At 38.7% G+C, this 15,541-nt stretch overlaps 1 protein-coding gene across 2 annotated transcripts; it reads right to left on the bottom strand.

The window, feature by feature from the left end:
- Positions 1–12,674: 12,674 nt before the first annotated feature.
- LOC144999656 (F-box/LRR-repeat protein At3g48880-like) lies at positions 12,675–14,622 on the bottom strand. 2 transcript variants are annotated; one of them, XM_078958781.1, is made up of 4 exons: positions 14,443–14,622; positions 14,264–14,295; positions 13,547–13,964; positions 12,675–13,300 (listed from the first exon to the last, which is right to left on the bottom strand). In XM_078958781.1, the coding sequence occupies exons 3-4, from the start codon at positions 13,936–13,938 to the stop codon at positions 12,853–12,855; spliced, it is 840 nt and encodes a 279-aa protein (XP_078814907.1). In that variant the 5' UTR covers positions 13,939–13,964; positions 14,264–14,295; positions 14,443–14,622; the 3' UTR covers positions 12,675–12,852. The 2 variants fall into 2 exon arrangements, with proteins under 2 accessions (XP_078814907.1, XP_078814908.1); XM_078958782.1 differs by lacking the exon at positions 14,264–14,295.
- Positions 14,623–15,541: the final 919 nt, after the last annotated feature.

Consider the following 15,541-nt stretch of genomic DNA (forward strand, 5'->3'; position numbering starts at 1 on the left):
ATTCGTTGGCATAGTGCCCTGGTTTTCCACACTTGTAACAAGTGACTCCCCCATCACATTTCCCAATGTACTTCTTCTTGCACTTGTCACACCACTTCGCTTCTGATCATCCTCCTCTCGAACCAGACTTTGAGAATCTACTCTTCTTATTGGATTTTGAGGATCCATCAAAATTTAGTTTTTCACCAACCTCGACCCTTTCCATACCCCTTTCTTTCTGCTGGGTCTCCACATTTTTAGTTGCTTGAACAGTTGATTTCAGTGTAGTTTCCATCTTGACTGTTGGTGCAAAGTCAGCGGACAATCCATTCCCGAACCTCTCAATTTTGGAGAGGTCGGTTGGGACTAGGTACGAAAACAACTTCATATTCTCCGTGAATGCAGTAGCGTAGTCGTCAATGCTCAATCTTCCCTTCCTCAATTTTTGGAACTCATTATCTAGGTTGATCAGATCTATCTCTGAACAATATTGCATCTTCAGTTGTTCCAAGAACTCATCCCATTACATTTTCAGAGCTTCTACATGTGGCATTTTATCCGCCAATAGTTTCCACTAGCTCAAGACTCCAGTTTTCAGTTGTCTTACATCGAAGACGGTTTTTTGCTTCTCGCTGCAGTCGCAACTTTCAAACACCATTTCCGTATCGGAGATCCAATCCATTATCTCCAAAGTCTTAGGGCTTCCTGAGAGACTTGGTAATTTTGCACCAAAGAAATTCTTGTACAACTGCCCATCCTTGTTGTTGCTCCTTTCCGGGCCATCCCTTTGCTCACCTTGAGTCCCTACTTGACTCCCTTGGCGGCTGTAGTTCCCTTCCTCAGATTGCTCAGGAATTGGCTCGGTTGGCTATACGTTTATGGTAGGTTCGTCCCTATTTTTGGGGAACATCTGTCTCATTTCTTCCCTTTGTTCAGGTAACATAACCCGAATCATGGCTTGAACTCCAGCCATGGTGTCTGGCTCAGGTGCAGCTCCTACTACAACAGGTATTTGCTGAATCACTGGGGGTTGATTCCTATTCCCATTCGTATTCCTAGCTCTACTGCGGTTTCTTGTCATTTTGACCTATACACCGAATAAGGTGAATTTAGATCTTTATTTAGGATACACGTTTGAATCATGCTTATCACTCCGAAACGTTTATATGCTAGTTCTAATATTGTAGTCGTATGTGAAAGCATTTAGAACATGAAAGCATTTTAGGCACAAATCCTAAAATAAGCTAGTGCTCACATCTCACAATCATCGCTTAGCATTGTAAGTTTAAGTCAAGAAATCCTACAAATTCCTAGTTCGTTTAAACTAATGCTCTAATACCAACTATGACATCCACAAAATCACGGCCAGAAAAGACCGGTTTTGTTTATACTTTATTTCAGAATCAGAGTAACCTTTTAATAAAAGAGTTGCAGAATTTTTCCGAAAACAATAATATGATAAAGAGTTATCAAAAGCATTTCCTTAGAATGGTATTTCATTAAAAGACTCGGGATGTGATGTTCGATACAATACAGAAGTATAAACAATACAATATAAACCTTACTACATTATTTCTTATCTACAGGCCTATATCCGTAATCCCTCATCCCAACACATCACCACTATGCTTGAGCGCCACTACCTGTAATACATAAAACTGAGTGGGTTAGGCTTGGGAGCCTGGTGAGCACATAGGGTTTTTAACACACAATAAATAAGTTTATTAATTTCATCGACCAACAATAACCCATTTACCTGTTCTCGTTATCCTCACTTTACGTCCCTAAACACCTATCATAAGGGACCTATCCTAAGGATCATCATCGGGATGGACACTATTACTAAGGGGGTTCCTCAGCAATAAATGTACTAAAGGCAACGATGAGGGGGGTGGAGTACACCGATGAACACATCATTCACAAACACCTACAGGTTGCGAGCCTGGCAGCGTTCCACTGGACTGTCTAGAAGAGTCCGTGGTCGTCACCTATACTCCGCTAGATGAGTGGATCAACAACAACAACATCGAGGCTCTCATCATTTTATCGCACATCGTCTTATTACATCTATCCATGTTTTACCCCAACATTTTTGTAGAGATAAAATACATATATAGTTTAAATCATTCAAAACTTGTATAAAAATATTCATCCAGCATAGACAACAAGTATACAGATAATATGCACACATACCACGTAATATATAAAATACTTCATATATATGTGTACGATGAAAGTAACTATGCACTCACTTGAAAAGGTGGTGATTCGGTACTTGGACAACGCTTCGTTTACTTTAAAATATTTTCCTTCGACGAAACCTAGTATGATTACCACTAAATTTTAGTCTAATATTTACCGTGACTAACTATTAGTCTTATTGTTATTATTATTATATTAGCGTTTAAACAATACTCTCCAACAACTATGTACAGACAGGACATAAAACACCGGAGGGCAGGACTATTTTGGCGTATGGCACTTCTGAAATCCAACAACCCAATGCGGCCCTTTAAACCAGATTCCCCATACCGCGAGTAGTTAAAAACATATTATATCGACACTTATATAAGTCATAATAATAGCTCAAATATTTATTATAAGTTCAGAATAACAATATTAATTTTAAATATAAGCTATATTAAAATAGGGAAGCAGAACTTAGTTACAAGAGGATTTTGGCTATGAGTCGGGCTCTGCAGGGGCAGAACGTCGTCGCTGAATCTTTCTAAGAAAGATTCATGCAGCGCTTCAACGCTCACCTTACTATATACAAAAAACTACAGAAAGAGAAGTCGAATCACGAGGGACCGAAATGCTCGGGGGATAAGGAGAGAAAGACTCTTGAATCAAGAGAATGGTGCAAGAAGTATCAGATCCCAAGACTCTTGTTTATACTAATTGAATTTTCAAAAACTACCGTGCATAATTACTTAATGACCTTTTAGTTATATAAAGAAGTAAACACCTCTCTATAATAGTATTTTAAATGGATATAATGATATTTGTACTAAACTAATGTCGAAAGAACTCAACATTAGTCTTATAATGACCGCATTGTCGATATCTTTCTAATGATATATACATATGTATATATACGTGTACGTATATATGATTTATACTTTATTTTAATACGTAAATATGCTATTATAATTTGTAACTCGTTCATACGAACTCTGCTTTTGACGTTTTTTTATCTCCACGCGTAGGTGGAGACGTACTCTACAACTTTCGTTTAGACTCTGTCGGCTAATTTTGATTTTATTTTCAAAGTTATATTTTTAACAGGCCGGGACATGATTGGTCCGTTAAAGTCTCATAACTTCTTCATACGAAGTTAGATTTGGACGTTCTTTTTATGGACACTCTCATTTTAACATATTCTACGACTTTCATTTAGATTTCTAAGGCTAAAAGTTACTCAATCGTAAGTTCACTATTTACGCTTCCCGGTGTCGCGTCGGTTCCGTCGTGAAACTTCAACGGGTCATAACTTCTTCGTTATAACTCAGATTTCGGTGTTCTTTATATCCTCGGAATCCTTGTTTTGACCACTACAATTTATGTACAGATATCGGGCTTATCTCACATTTTAATTTTGACGTTTATTTTTATTCTTTATTAATTATACATTTATAATTAAATAATAAGCACATAAATACACATAATTCACATAGTACTCAAATATTTCATCTTTATTACTTCAAAAGAGTTATAATAGTTGACCTAGACTATTACATTGTCAAAAATTCTTAGCCCCGAAACCCGGACGTAACACATAACCCCTTAAGGTTCAACTTTGGTCCAAGTCAAAGTCAAAGTCAAAGTCAAAGTTAAAGTCAAATTCAACGCTCCGAGTTGACTCAACTCGTCGAGTTTTCCGTTCAATTAACCGTGTTTTCATGTATCACTTAATCATGATATTGTGATCCTACTCATTGAGTTATCTTCCAACTCGACGAGTTTCCATAGCTCATAGACTCGCGATATCCTGGGTTGACTCGTCAAGTTTTCTTCTAGCTCATCGAGTTCTTTAGTCTGTTAACCCTTGTTAATGAATTAAGTCATTATTCTTCAGATCTACACCCTATACTCCAGATCTAGACTGGATATGCCTCTAGGAGGGTAAAGTTTTCAACTTTACTCATTAATACTCTTCCTAATGAGATTGAGCGCAAACCCTAATCCTAAAGTCCAAAGTCTTCATCCAAAGACCACTAAAACTACAAGATAGACCACTATTTCATAGATATGGGCTCTATGGACCAAAAGATCACGTTAAGTCTTAAAATTTATCCACATGCATGACCACTTGGAGCTTGAAGGATCAAAATGATGGTTTAAAGGTTGGATAGGATTTCCATAGCAATAAATTCTGCACCTTTATGCCATGAAAACCCCTTAAGACTCTAGATCTGAAGTGTTCTCTACTTGAGACGTCCAAATCCCAATAATCATATCATTTGGACCAAAAACAAGGAAGGAACTCCAATATAGAGATCTAAATGACTACAAGGCAAGGTTCAAGCTTATACCAGCAAAATATCGTGGTTGAGGCAAGGATTCTAGATCTATAAGCTCCTTCTTCTGTATTCAAGCTTTTGCTTCTTCAAATGGCTTCAATACACACACTACAACACTTGAAATGGCTCACAAACACTCATAATAAAATTAGGGTTTGAAGATCAGGGTTTTGGACAATCCAGGCTGATATTGAGGCTAACACCTTGGTGTTAAGGTTTTTAAATTAGGTGCAAACCTTGGAAATTAGAGTTTCATATCTGCCAGCCTAATCGTTGACTTGAGGCCTCCTTACTCGTCGAATAGGTCACATAAAATGTGCGGCCTTTATAATCTCTACTCGACGAGTTTGGGGCTCCTAAGTTAGCGAGTCGCTCTATAAAATAGAATAAATAATAAATTAATTTGTTCCAGGACCAGACAATATAGGAGCCCATGGCACTTGTCAAGACCATAGGGGGAGAACATGTCAAAAAGATATAAGACCATGGGGGTGGCCCATGAAATTCCATTGAAGACCATTGAGGGAGACCATGACAATTTGTATGTATATGTATGAGCATGACATTATGTGATTATATGATTTGTGTGATTAGGAAACTCCCTAAGATTGTGCTTACAATTTATTTGTATGTTTCAAGTACTTCTATTGATAAGGGTTGTGCCCGACTTGATGACAAGGCATGCATTCTCCCCTGTTTTCAGATTTAGTTTTGGGTACTCTATATTTTCAAAATAACATGGATATGTATTTGGGATTTTAATTTACTATGGTTGATGTTATGAAAATAAAAGTTTAAAAATTTTACGAAAATTGGGGTATTACAAGTTGGTATTTGAGCATTGGTTTGAGAGATGCGGATACACTTCTGGGTGTGTCAGAACTCAAACTGAGGGTATGGTAACACTTGCTTTTCAAAAAGAAACCAAAGTTTAATTTTTTGAAAATGATTTTGGAAGAAAAAGGGGAGAATGCGAAGCACTTAATCGACCGAGCTCAAGTAAGTATTACCAATGTTTCAGTCATGCTATGATATATATATATATATATATATATATATATATATATATATATATATATATATATATATATATATATATATATATATATATATATATATATATATATATGGAAACATGCTTGTATGGATTATTTGCTAAGTGTATGCTTTCAAAGTTGTACATGTTTTGGATTGACTAGTCTTAGAATGAGGGAGTCTTCCTTATTCTTGTTCCTTGTTTGGTTGAGGTTTAGGGTAGGAGGTTTATTTAAAAGTGTATGTGATTCTCTTTGTCTATCACTTGTATGCATATGGAAACCTGTTAGGATCAAAGGTAATGTTGTATTTATGAGCTTTGATTTGTGATTAGATGATTTAGGGATATTAGGTATGGCCTTGGGGAAGGTACAGGTAGGTGTGGAAGGTAGTATTGGGCCCATTCTACTAATAGCACATGACTTATAGCCGAAGCAATGACATACCTGGTAGTTCTTAGGTATCTGGTGAGGAGGAATCCCTTTCAATTTCCTTAACTTGGTTATTTGTGATATTTTTAGTAGAGGATGGTGATGATCACGCGAGGTTCAGGATCAAGATCTAGACCAGGATCAAGTTTGCGCTCTGGTACAGAGCCCAAGGATGGGAGGGTGCACGATCTTATCGTAGTCGAGGTTACTCGTGGCATCCTTGATGTTTTCACGGTGATTTTTGGTACTGTCAAGGAGGGCATTATGGAGATCATGGAGGAGAGGATCAGGTCCTTCCGAGCTAAGATTGATGTAGGCCAGATTAGGGCCCGAGCTCCCTTGTTCAGGGAGTTCAAGGTGTGTGGAGCGCCTAAGTTCATCGGGGTCCGGGATCCCATCACTAGCGAATGTTGTGTTGTAGACATGGATAATGCCCTACGCACGAGTTCTAACCCCGATGTGGCCAAGGTGGGGTTCGCATCTTGTATGTTGAGGGATCGGGCACGAGACTCGTGGGAGGAGATGACCCATGATGTGGGATCAGTCGGGGTAGCTGAGATGACTTGGGAGGAGTTTATAAGGAGGTTTGATTGGGAATTCGCACCACCTATTGAGGTGAGATGATTGGTTAGAGAGATCCAGGATTTTCAGCAGACTATCGAGACTATGGTGGAGATCACCGCCAAGTTTCGAGAGAGCGCACTTTTGGTTCCGCAGTATGCTATGGATGACAAGATGAAGAACACTATGTATCATTCCATGTTGAGAAACGATATTCATGAGTTTATGAGTTTTTCAGGGGTCAAGACCCTAAATGAAATGGTGGAGAAGGCTGGATAATGGGATATTGAGTTGTAGCTCTGCACGAAGTAAAAGCCGGAGCAGGTTCAGGAAGCAGTAGGTTAGGCCAACAAGCCTAAGACCTTTGATCCTCCCAATAGGGGCCACTAGGGATGTGGTCGTTGTGCCAAGTGTGGTAAGACGCACAGTGGAACCTGCCGACCAACAGGCTGATGATGTTATTCATGTGGCCAGTCGGGTCACATGAGCCAGGATTACCCCAAGAAGGGCTTGATTTGTTTCCACTGCAACCATACCGGTCATAAGAAGACCGACTTCCTAAGGTTTGTTGGGGAGGAGGAGTTGTGGCCACCCGATCAAGGTGTAGGCTCCTGTGGTAAGAGACATCGTATTTCAGCTCACTACTAAAGAGGCCCAAGCAGCGCCAGACATCGTGACTAGTATGTGATTTCTTCTAGCTTGTTTATTTTATTGTTATGCTTATTGTTATTATGATTTTGTATAGGGAACTTTCTGGAAATGGTTTGTCGACCCATGTTCTCTTTGATTCGGGGGCTATCCGATCGTTTGTATCCCTTGCGTTTAACAAGAAGTTTCGGGATGATCCGGGGACCATAAATTCCCCACTTGAGGTGGAGATTTCAGATGACCGCACTGTGAGTGTTGTGGGGTTTTATTAGAGGGTCGTTATAAATGTGTTTAGGGAGAGGTTTCCTATCAATTTAGTTTTGATTACTTTGTGGGGATTTAAGGTGATCATCATGATAGATTGGTAGGGGCCCAATGAGGCCATGATAGACTGTGAGTGTCAACTGATGAGAGTTTGAACCCCAAGTCAGGGAAAACTTATTATTAATGGAGAGAGAGAGTCTCGCATGGCCTAAATCTCTGTTCGGCTACAAGGGATAAGAAACTTTTTCAGCAGGGTTGTTCTTGGCTCTTAGCTTATGTTTCCGACACGAGGATTGAGGCCACGCTAGATTTGAGCAGTGTTCCGGTTGTGCTAGAGTTTTCCGATGTATTCCCTGAGGAGTTGCCAAGGGTACCTCTAGAGAGGAAAAAAGAGTTCTGTATTAATTTAGTGTCCGGTGTGTCTTTGATAGCCAAGGCACCGTATCTTCTAGCTCCGCCTGAGATGCAGGAGTTCTCTATGCAGATTCAGGAGCTGCTAGACCGATGATTTATTCATCCGAGCAGTTCCTTGTGGGGAGCATCGATTCTATTCATGAAAAAGAAGGATGGGTCACACACGATGTGTATCGATTATCGAGAACTGAACAAGCTAACGGTGGAATACCATTATCTGTTTCTGAGGATTGACAATTTGTTCGATAAGCTCCAGAGTGCATCTTGGTTTTCCAAGATTGATCTTCGGTCGGGGTATCACCATATTATGATTAGGGATGAGGATATACTGAAGACGGACTTCAGAACTTGTTATGGTCATTATGAGTTCGTGGTGATTCTATCTGGGCTCGCTTATGCTCCAACAACATTCATGGATCTAATGAATCGGGTTTGTAGAACGATGCTGGATCGGTCTGTGATCGTTTTCATTGATGATATTTTTGTCTATTATAAGACCAAGACCAGCACAAGAAACATTTGAGTGAGGTATTAGAGACCTTGAAGATGGAGAGGCTATACATCAAATTTTCCAAATGTGATTTTTGGTTGCGTGAGGTATAGTTTTTGGGGCACATCATCAATCAGGAGGGTATACTGGTCGATCCAGCCAAAATCGAGGCGGTAATGCACTAGGAGCTTCCAAAGAACGCATCGAAGATCCGAAGTATCTTGGAACTTGTAGGGTAGTATCGTAGATTTATTCAAGATTTCTCGAAGATTGTCGTACCCTTGACCTGATTGACCAAGAAAAGTGTGACCATTCGGTGGGGTCCAGATCAATGTTATAGTGTATTGTCATGCTTCTATTTTGGGATTAGGAGTGGTTCTGATGTTGAGGGGGCATGTGATTGCTTATGCTTCAAGGAAATTGAAGCCTGATCAGACGAATTACCCAACTCATGACCTAGAACTGGGGCGGTGGTGTTTTCCTTTAAGATTTGGAGACATTACTTGTAAGTGGTCTGATGCACCATTTTCACTGATCAAATGATTCTGAAGTATTTGATGGATCAACATAATTTGAACATACGATAAAGGAGATGGCTCGATGTAGTAAAAGATTATAATTGTGATATTTTGTACCATCCTAGGAAGGCCAATGTGGTGGCTAATGCCTTGATCCATAAGGTGGTGAGTGCTCCAGTATGAGATGTTTGCATGAGGATGACAGTGATTTCACCTCTATTGGATATGATCCAGGAGGCTCAGGCTGAAGGACTAAATAAGGAGAACCAGAAGGTGGACCGGGTTCAGGGGCAGATTCCACTTTTTGTTCGAGAGGGTCCGTGTCTATTGACCCGGTGTGATAGAGTTTGGGTACCAGCTTCCGTGGGTGTGAGGCAAAAGATCTTGGTGGAGGTGTATAAATCCAAGTCTTCTATCCATCCGGGGGCCACAAGGATGTATCGAGACTTGAGATTTAGTTATTGGTGGCCCTGCATGAACGGGAAGATTGTATGGTTTGTTAAGCGGTGTTTGACCTGCAAGAAGGTCAAAGTCAAGCAACAAAGGCCCCACAGCAAGATGGAGCCGTTCCCTATCCTTATAATGAAATAGGAAGAGATTTCTATGAATTTTATCACGAAGTTACTTAGGACGGCACGGGGTCTGGACTCCATCTGGGTTATTATGGACAGGTTGACCATGAACGCTCATTTGTTCTAATCTCCAAGAGTATCTCCACCGACAAGTTAACATATATTTATGTGCGGGAAGTGGTGGTTAGACACGGGGTGCTAGTGTTCATAGTTTCGGACCATGATGTTTGTTTCACCTCCAGGGTTTGGAGGAAGTTCCATGAGGAGTTGGGAACTTAATTGCATTTTAGCACTGCTTATCACCCCCAAACCAATTGTCAGAGTGAGAGGAAGATTCAGATGCTCAAGGATATGTTTGGATATATGTATTGGATTTCGGAGGGAGTTGGGATACTTACATTCCACTAGCAGAGTTCGCATACAACAATAGTTATCATGCTAGTATTGACCGACCACCGTTTGAGGCACTTTATGGTCGGAGATGTTGGACTCCAGTTTGCTGGGGGAGGTAGGACATCGAGTTATGAGGAGTACTGAAGTGGTACTTAAGACGACCGAGTTGATTCAGCAGGTTTGCGACCGGCTTCAGACAACGTAGAGTAGGCAAAAGAACTATGTTAATAGGCGTAGATCAGATCTAGAATTTCAGGTCAGGGATATGGTACTCCTGAAAGTGTCACCCTGGAAGAGTGTTATTCGGTTCAAGAGGCGGGGAAAGTTGGGCCCCGGGTTTATTGGCCAGTTTCAGATTACCACCCGGGTAGGGATGGTTGCGTATCAGTTGGACTTGCCTGAGGAGCTTGGACAAATCTACAGTAAATTTCACGTTTCAAAGTTGTGGAGGTGTGTGGCTGATGAGTTGATGGTTGTATCGCTTGCTGATATTAAGATTGATGAGAGCTTGAATTATATGTAAAAGTCGATTGCAATTCTGGGTAGAAAAACGAAAGCCCGCTGGAACAAGGAAGTGAAGTTAGTAAAGGTGCAATGGCAGCACCGATGAGGCTCCTAATAGACTTGGGAGCCGGAGGACGATATGAGGAAGCATTATCCAGACCTTTTTGCATCAGCAGACTTTAAGCATAAAGTCTAGTTCAAATGGGGGAGATTTGTAATGCTTGGTCCATACATTATTCATTTCTCAACATTTTTAAGGTTTTGGGTTGGAACTCGACGAGTTGGGGAGCTCTAACTCGTTGTGTAGTAATCTATTTGGCTGAGGAGTTCAAGGATCCAACTTGACTAGTTAGGGAGCCCCAACTCGACGAGTTGACAACTAAAGATGAAACCCTAATTTTAGGTTGTTGCCCCCTATATAAAAGACTTAAACCTTCTTAGCTGGCTTCCCTACCAGCCTCCCTCTCCAGAGAAACCCTAGATTCGTATTCCATCTTGTATCTTGAGTGTGGTGAGCTTAAAAGAGTTGTTTTTGGTGATTCTTGAAAGGAGCTTGAAGGTGGGAAGCATCTAGCTGGAAGGAGGGGATTTAGATCCAGAAACTCTTCTTTACAGGCAGCATTTTTAGGTATAAAGTTGTCACCTTGTCATGTATTCATCTAGATCTCCTTAATTGAAGTTTAATCATGATTTTGGGGTTTTGGTTGAGTTATCCAAAAGATGTGGATTCCAGGGGTTGTCAAGCTAGATCTGACCCCTTGATGACCTCTTCAAGCTTAAAGTTTCAAACTTTATATGTCCCTATGTCCCATACATGTAATCTGTCAATTATGAAGTCATAAATGAGCCTTAGATGGTATTTCTAGCATGTATGGACATAAAGTTGGAAACCTTATGTGTTTTGCTTACCTTGGGACATCAGATTTATGTTTTAGAACATTGGAGTGAGAGTTTAAGGGCTTAATGGGTCAAGAGCCTCTTAAAAGGACTTAGGGTTTGATTTTGAAGCTCTATAGATGGTCCTTGAGGGTAAGGTTGGAAATTTTACACTTCTAGACATCATTTTGAAAGGGATTTGAGGTTTGGACTCTTTACATTCAAAGGAAATAGCTTAATGCATTAAGAAGTGGGTTTTCTGGCCAACTCGACAAGTTCATGAGTGAACTCGATGAGTTGGTGTGATTTTTGTGATCCGACTAGTGAACAAGGGAACCCGACGAGTTGATAGACAAAGTTGACGAGTTCAGTCAAATCGGAATGTTGGCACTGAATTTTAATTTGACTAATGTTGACTCTTAGCGTTTGAAACATCGATTTGAATCCGAGGAGCTATTATGTTTAGGGATTGAGTAGAGTAGATAATCGGAGACAAAGACTATTCAACTATTATCAGTATTTGAGCCGAGTCTTTTCACCACACTCATGGCTCGAAGGCACCAAGGTCGTCTCATTAATTAATATGATACGTTTGTACTGAAAGGGAAATGATATGTTATTTGGTTTACGTATGGGTTTATGTGAAGACCATGGGGTGAGCCCATGATGCTTGTCAAGACCACGAGGGAGCCCATGGCAAAAGGATATAAGACCATAAGGGTAGCCTATGACATTCCATTGAAGACCATGGCAATTTGTATGTATATGTATGAGTATGACATTATGTGATTATATGATTTGTGTGATCGGGAAACTAACTTAGCTTGTACTTACAATTTATTTGGATGTTTCAAGTACTTCTATTGATAAGGGCAATGGCTCGGCTTGATAACGGGACATGTATTCCCTGATGTTTTCACATTTAGTTTTGTATACTCTACATTTTCAAAATAACATGGATATGTACTGGGATTTTTATATTTACTTTGGTTGATGTTATGAAAATGAAAGTTAAAAATTTTATGAAAGTTAGGCTGTTACAGTAATAATGTAGTTTGCATATTTATTAACGCGAACAATCAAAATGCACTTTTCCTTGGATATAACAAAGTACCCAAATTAACCATCCTATAATTCATTTTTATGCATATCAAAAGTTTATCTTTTATAGCACCCACAATGTATTGAATTTTACAGAGTTCGATAGATTGACATATTATTTTTTTTAAATTCCATAAAACTCCATTAATTTTTTTCTCACAATGCATTAAACTCTAGAGAGTTCAATAAAAATTTACAAAAGCTAATTTATAGTATCTATTCAAGATTAGAAAACTTTCGTTTTTATAATTGAAGAGTTTAATGATCATTAAGCTCCAAATCCATTGAGTGCCAAGATGACATCTTACTATTATAGAGCTTCATCAATTGAATGACAACTAGATTTGCCACCTCTTTCAACCATCTCATTGAACTATCATTGTTATTATTGTGGATACTCTTACAAACAACTCGTCGGATTAATTAATGCTTTCACTTCATATGCCAATTACAAATTTCTTTGTCATTACTAAATGATACATGATTCTTTATTCTACATGCTCCAGTATTGAAGCCATGCACACAATACAAACTAAACTACAATTACAACTGTATTGTTGATGAAAATAAGGCAAGGGATCCCTCATGTTTAAATACATGAATACGACTTGCAAGTTCCTGTATCTCTTGATCGCCAGCCACACCTTTAAACTTGCTAACATCGAGTTGCTGAAGTTCCTGGCACCCTTTTAGGATCACGATTAGATCGTCCCTTTCAATGGCCGAATACCTTAAATCTAGAGTCTTAATGTGTGGTAGTTGGGACGCTATGGCTAAAGCCACATCTGCATCGAGCCATGGAACATAAATGCTTAAATGATTGAAGTTGTGACAGTGTTTACTAATGTTGGCAATGGTTTTCTTCAATCCGATCAAGGATGCAATTTGTAAAGCCTCTAATTCTTTCCAGTTGCAGATAGAGTTTGAAACTTCAAAGTTAATCACATAGCTCAAATAGCTTGGTAAAACCAATTGCTTTAAAGAGGGACATCTACATATTAAAAAAGGATGAAAAATACAGGGGTTAAGTTATAGGACACTAAATCGTAGAAGTGTGCATTTAACTATTGTGGAATACTGTTAACAGATATATTCCACCAGTGTTGTTTTTGACCCATATATATATGTTGTTTTTGACCCATATATATGTTCAATAATCTTGACCCGAAGCCATTAAACAATTACAACGCACACCCATTTTGTCATGTCTAATGATTTTACGATTGAATCAACTTACCTTTGAGCCATCCATGCAATTTGGCCAGCTTTCAAAAGCGATTCAGGGTGAAACACAATCGTGGTTACAAGTCCATGGCTACGCTTGATTGCAAATTGAAGGAACTTGTCTACTGAATCATCGGCATACTTGGTATAGTCAAGTGGTTTCATGAGACAAAAATCTGACCATGAATCCTCGTCTATTTCCAATATCGGCTTCGGAGGTTTGGAACTTTGTAAACAGCGGGATTTAGTAAAGATGAGTTGTTCCCAACATTGAGGATAGAATGTAGCATCATACCAATACTTGCAGACTAAAGGGATAGTCTCTACGAGTGATTCAATTCCGACTCTCCCAAAAATCTCAACGAGACAGTGAATGGGCAACTCGTTCCAATCTCTTTGTTCCATCTTTGAAAAAAAAATGCAGGGAGTCGCTGATAGTTTTCAGGGATACCATGCATCAATAACATCAAAAAGTTCATATTTTAATGTGGATCAGATCTTGTCAGTAATAAATTATACGTAAAATCATATAACTTATAAATAAAACCAAAATAAAATATTCTACTGTTAGGTAACTCGATCACATCGCGACAAGTATTGAAGTATATAACGACGAAAATTAAATAAAAATAAAGGTACTGAAAATGAGATTGTTGGTTCATGGAAACCCAATTGTGAACTCATAATCATCAACTATTTTTTATTGAACTTTAAAACTTTTTCATCTCACCACAAAATTCATGCTGATCACCTGCTCGCAATCTAGGCAGAAACAAATAAAAATATTCAGATCTCAGCAAAAAAATTTGTTGAACAAAATTACGTTGGAAGATATAGGAGCATAAAAGAATTAGTAGAAAACACTTTATAACTTGCAATAAAAGAAAAATGAAACCGACATAAGCTTACCCGAAGATTGTAGAGAACGAATGCAGTTGATAGGGCTTAGAAATAATACCAAACTATGCAGACCAGGATGGAAAATGGCGCATCTATATTAGTATATATACAAGGGAGGATATGATCAATGTTATGGAAGTTGGAGCATTATTTAATATACAGGGGCGCCATGACTCAATTTTAATCAATAAATAAACCAAACTACTTAAATAGTCATGATTTTATTCAATTGCATAAAAAGTAAAGATATGGGGAGGGTTTTGAAAACGAGTAAAACTAAAATGAAATATGTTAACAGAAATGCTAGAAAAAAAAAGTAAACACAATCCGGTTTAAAGTACAATTCATGTTCGTGTTCCTATTCCTACTCCTATTCCTATTCCTATTCGTGTTCGTATTCGCATTATTACTTTGGTATTTGTTCTGTTCCTAGCTGTACTTTCGTATTCGTTCTGTTCCTAGTTGTATTTTCGTATTCGTATTAGTTCTAATTGATGATTAGTATGAATTATTCGTAAATTATGAAATATAACATAGATTGTAACACTTTATCAAGAAATCTATGATTAGTCTGAAAGCTAACACTGTAATTCGAATTATTGGTTAACACTGTTTTCGATATTAGAAACATACAGAATATACACATTTAAACTGAAATAATAAGTTTGAGTACAAGATTTCCTTGTACTTTTTCTTGTATTCCCCCCCCCCCCCCCCCCCCCCTCTCCCCTGAAAACATTTGAAAAACATTGAAAAAGGGTAAAGGTATGAATTCACTGGTCGAGAAGCATGTTGGATTGGATGCTAAGTGTCGGTTCGGGGCTTGATAACGCATAAGGTTCCTATGTAATATGAAATGGTATCCAAATGTATCTAATTAGACTTTAAATCACTAATTAGATATGATTATACAATCCAAGACGCGAAAACACTTCAAATCGAGTGTTTGGAGTGACCCGGGTGACATCTACGGACATATATAGTTTGGATAATGTGTTTACTCTTCAAGAGTAATCTCCTTATGGAGTTTTCGGCCCTAAATGGTCAAATGTCACTTGGGGAAATTAACTAGGATCAAATCTAGGGCATAGGAACGGATTAGACTCAC

This window comes from Lactuca saligna, chromosome 6 (assembly GCF_052625555.1).
Source record: "Lactuca saligna cultivar CGN05327 chromosome 6, ASM5262555v1, whole genome shotgun sequence".
Taxonomy (NCBI): Eukaryota; Viridiplantae; Streptophyta; class Magnoliopsida; order Asterales; family Asteraceae; genus Lactuca; species Lactuca saligna.

What these genes read in the sequence shown, in the direction of transcription:
- LOC144999656 (XM_078958782.1), bottom strand. Translation starts at nt 13,938, where the DNA reads ATGGAACAAAGAGATTGGAACGAGTTGCCCATTCACTGTCTCGTTGAG. An exon ending in ATTGCATGGATGGCTCAAAG is followed by an intron (nt 13,301 to 13,546) that starts GTAAGTTGATTC and finishes TTTAATATGTAG; the next exon opens with ATGTCCCTCTTTAAAGCAAT.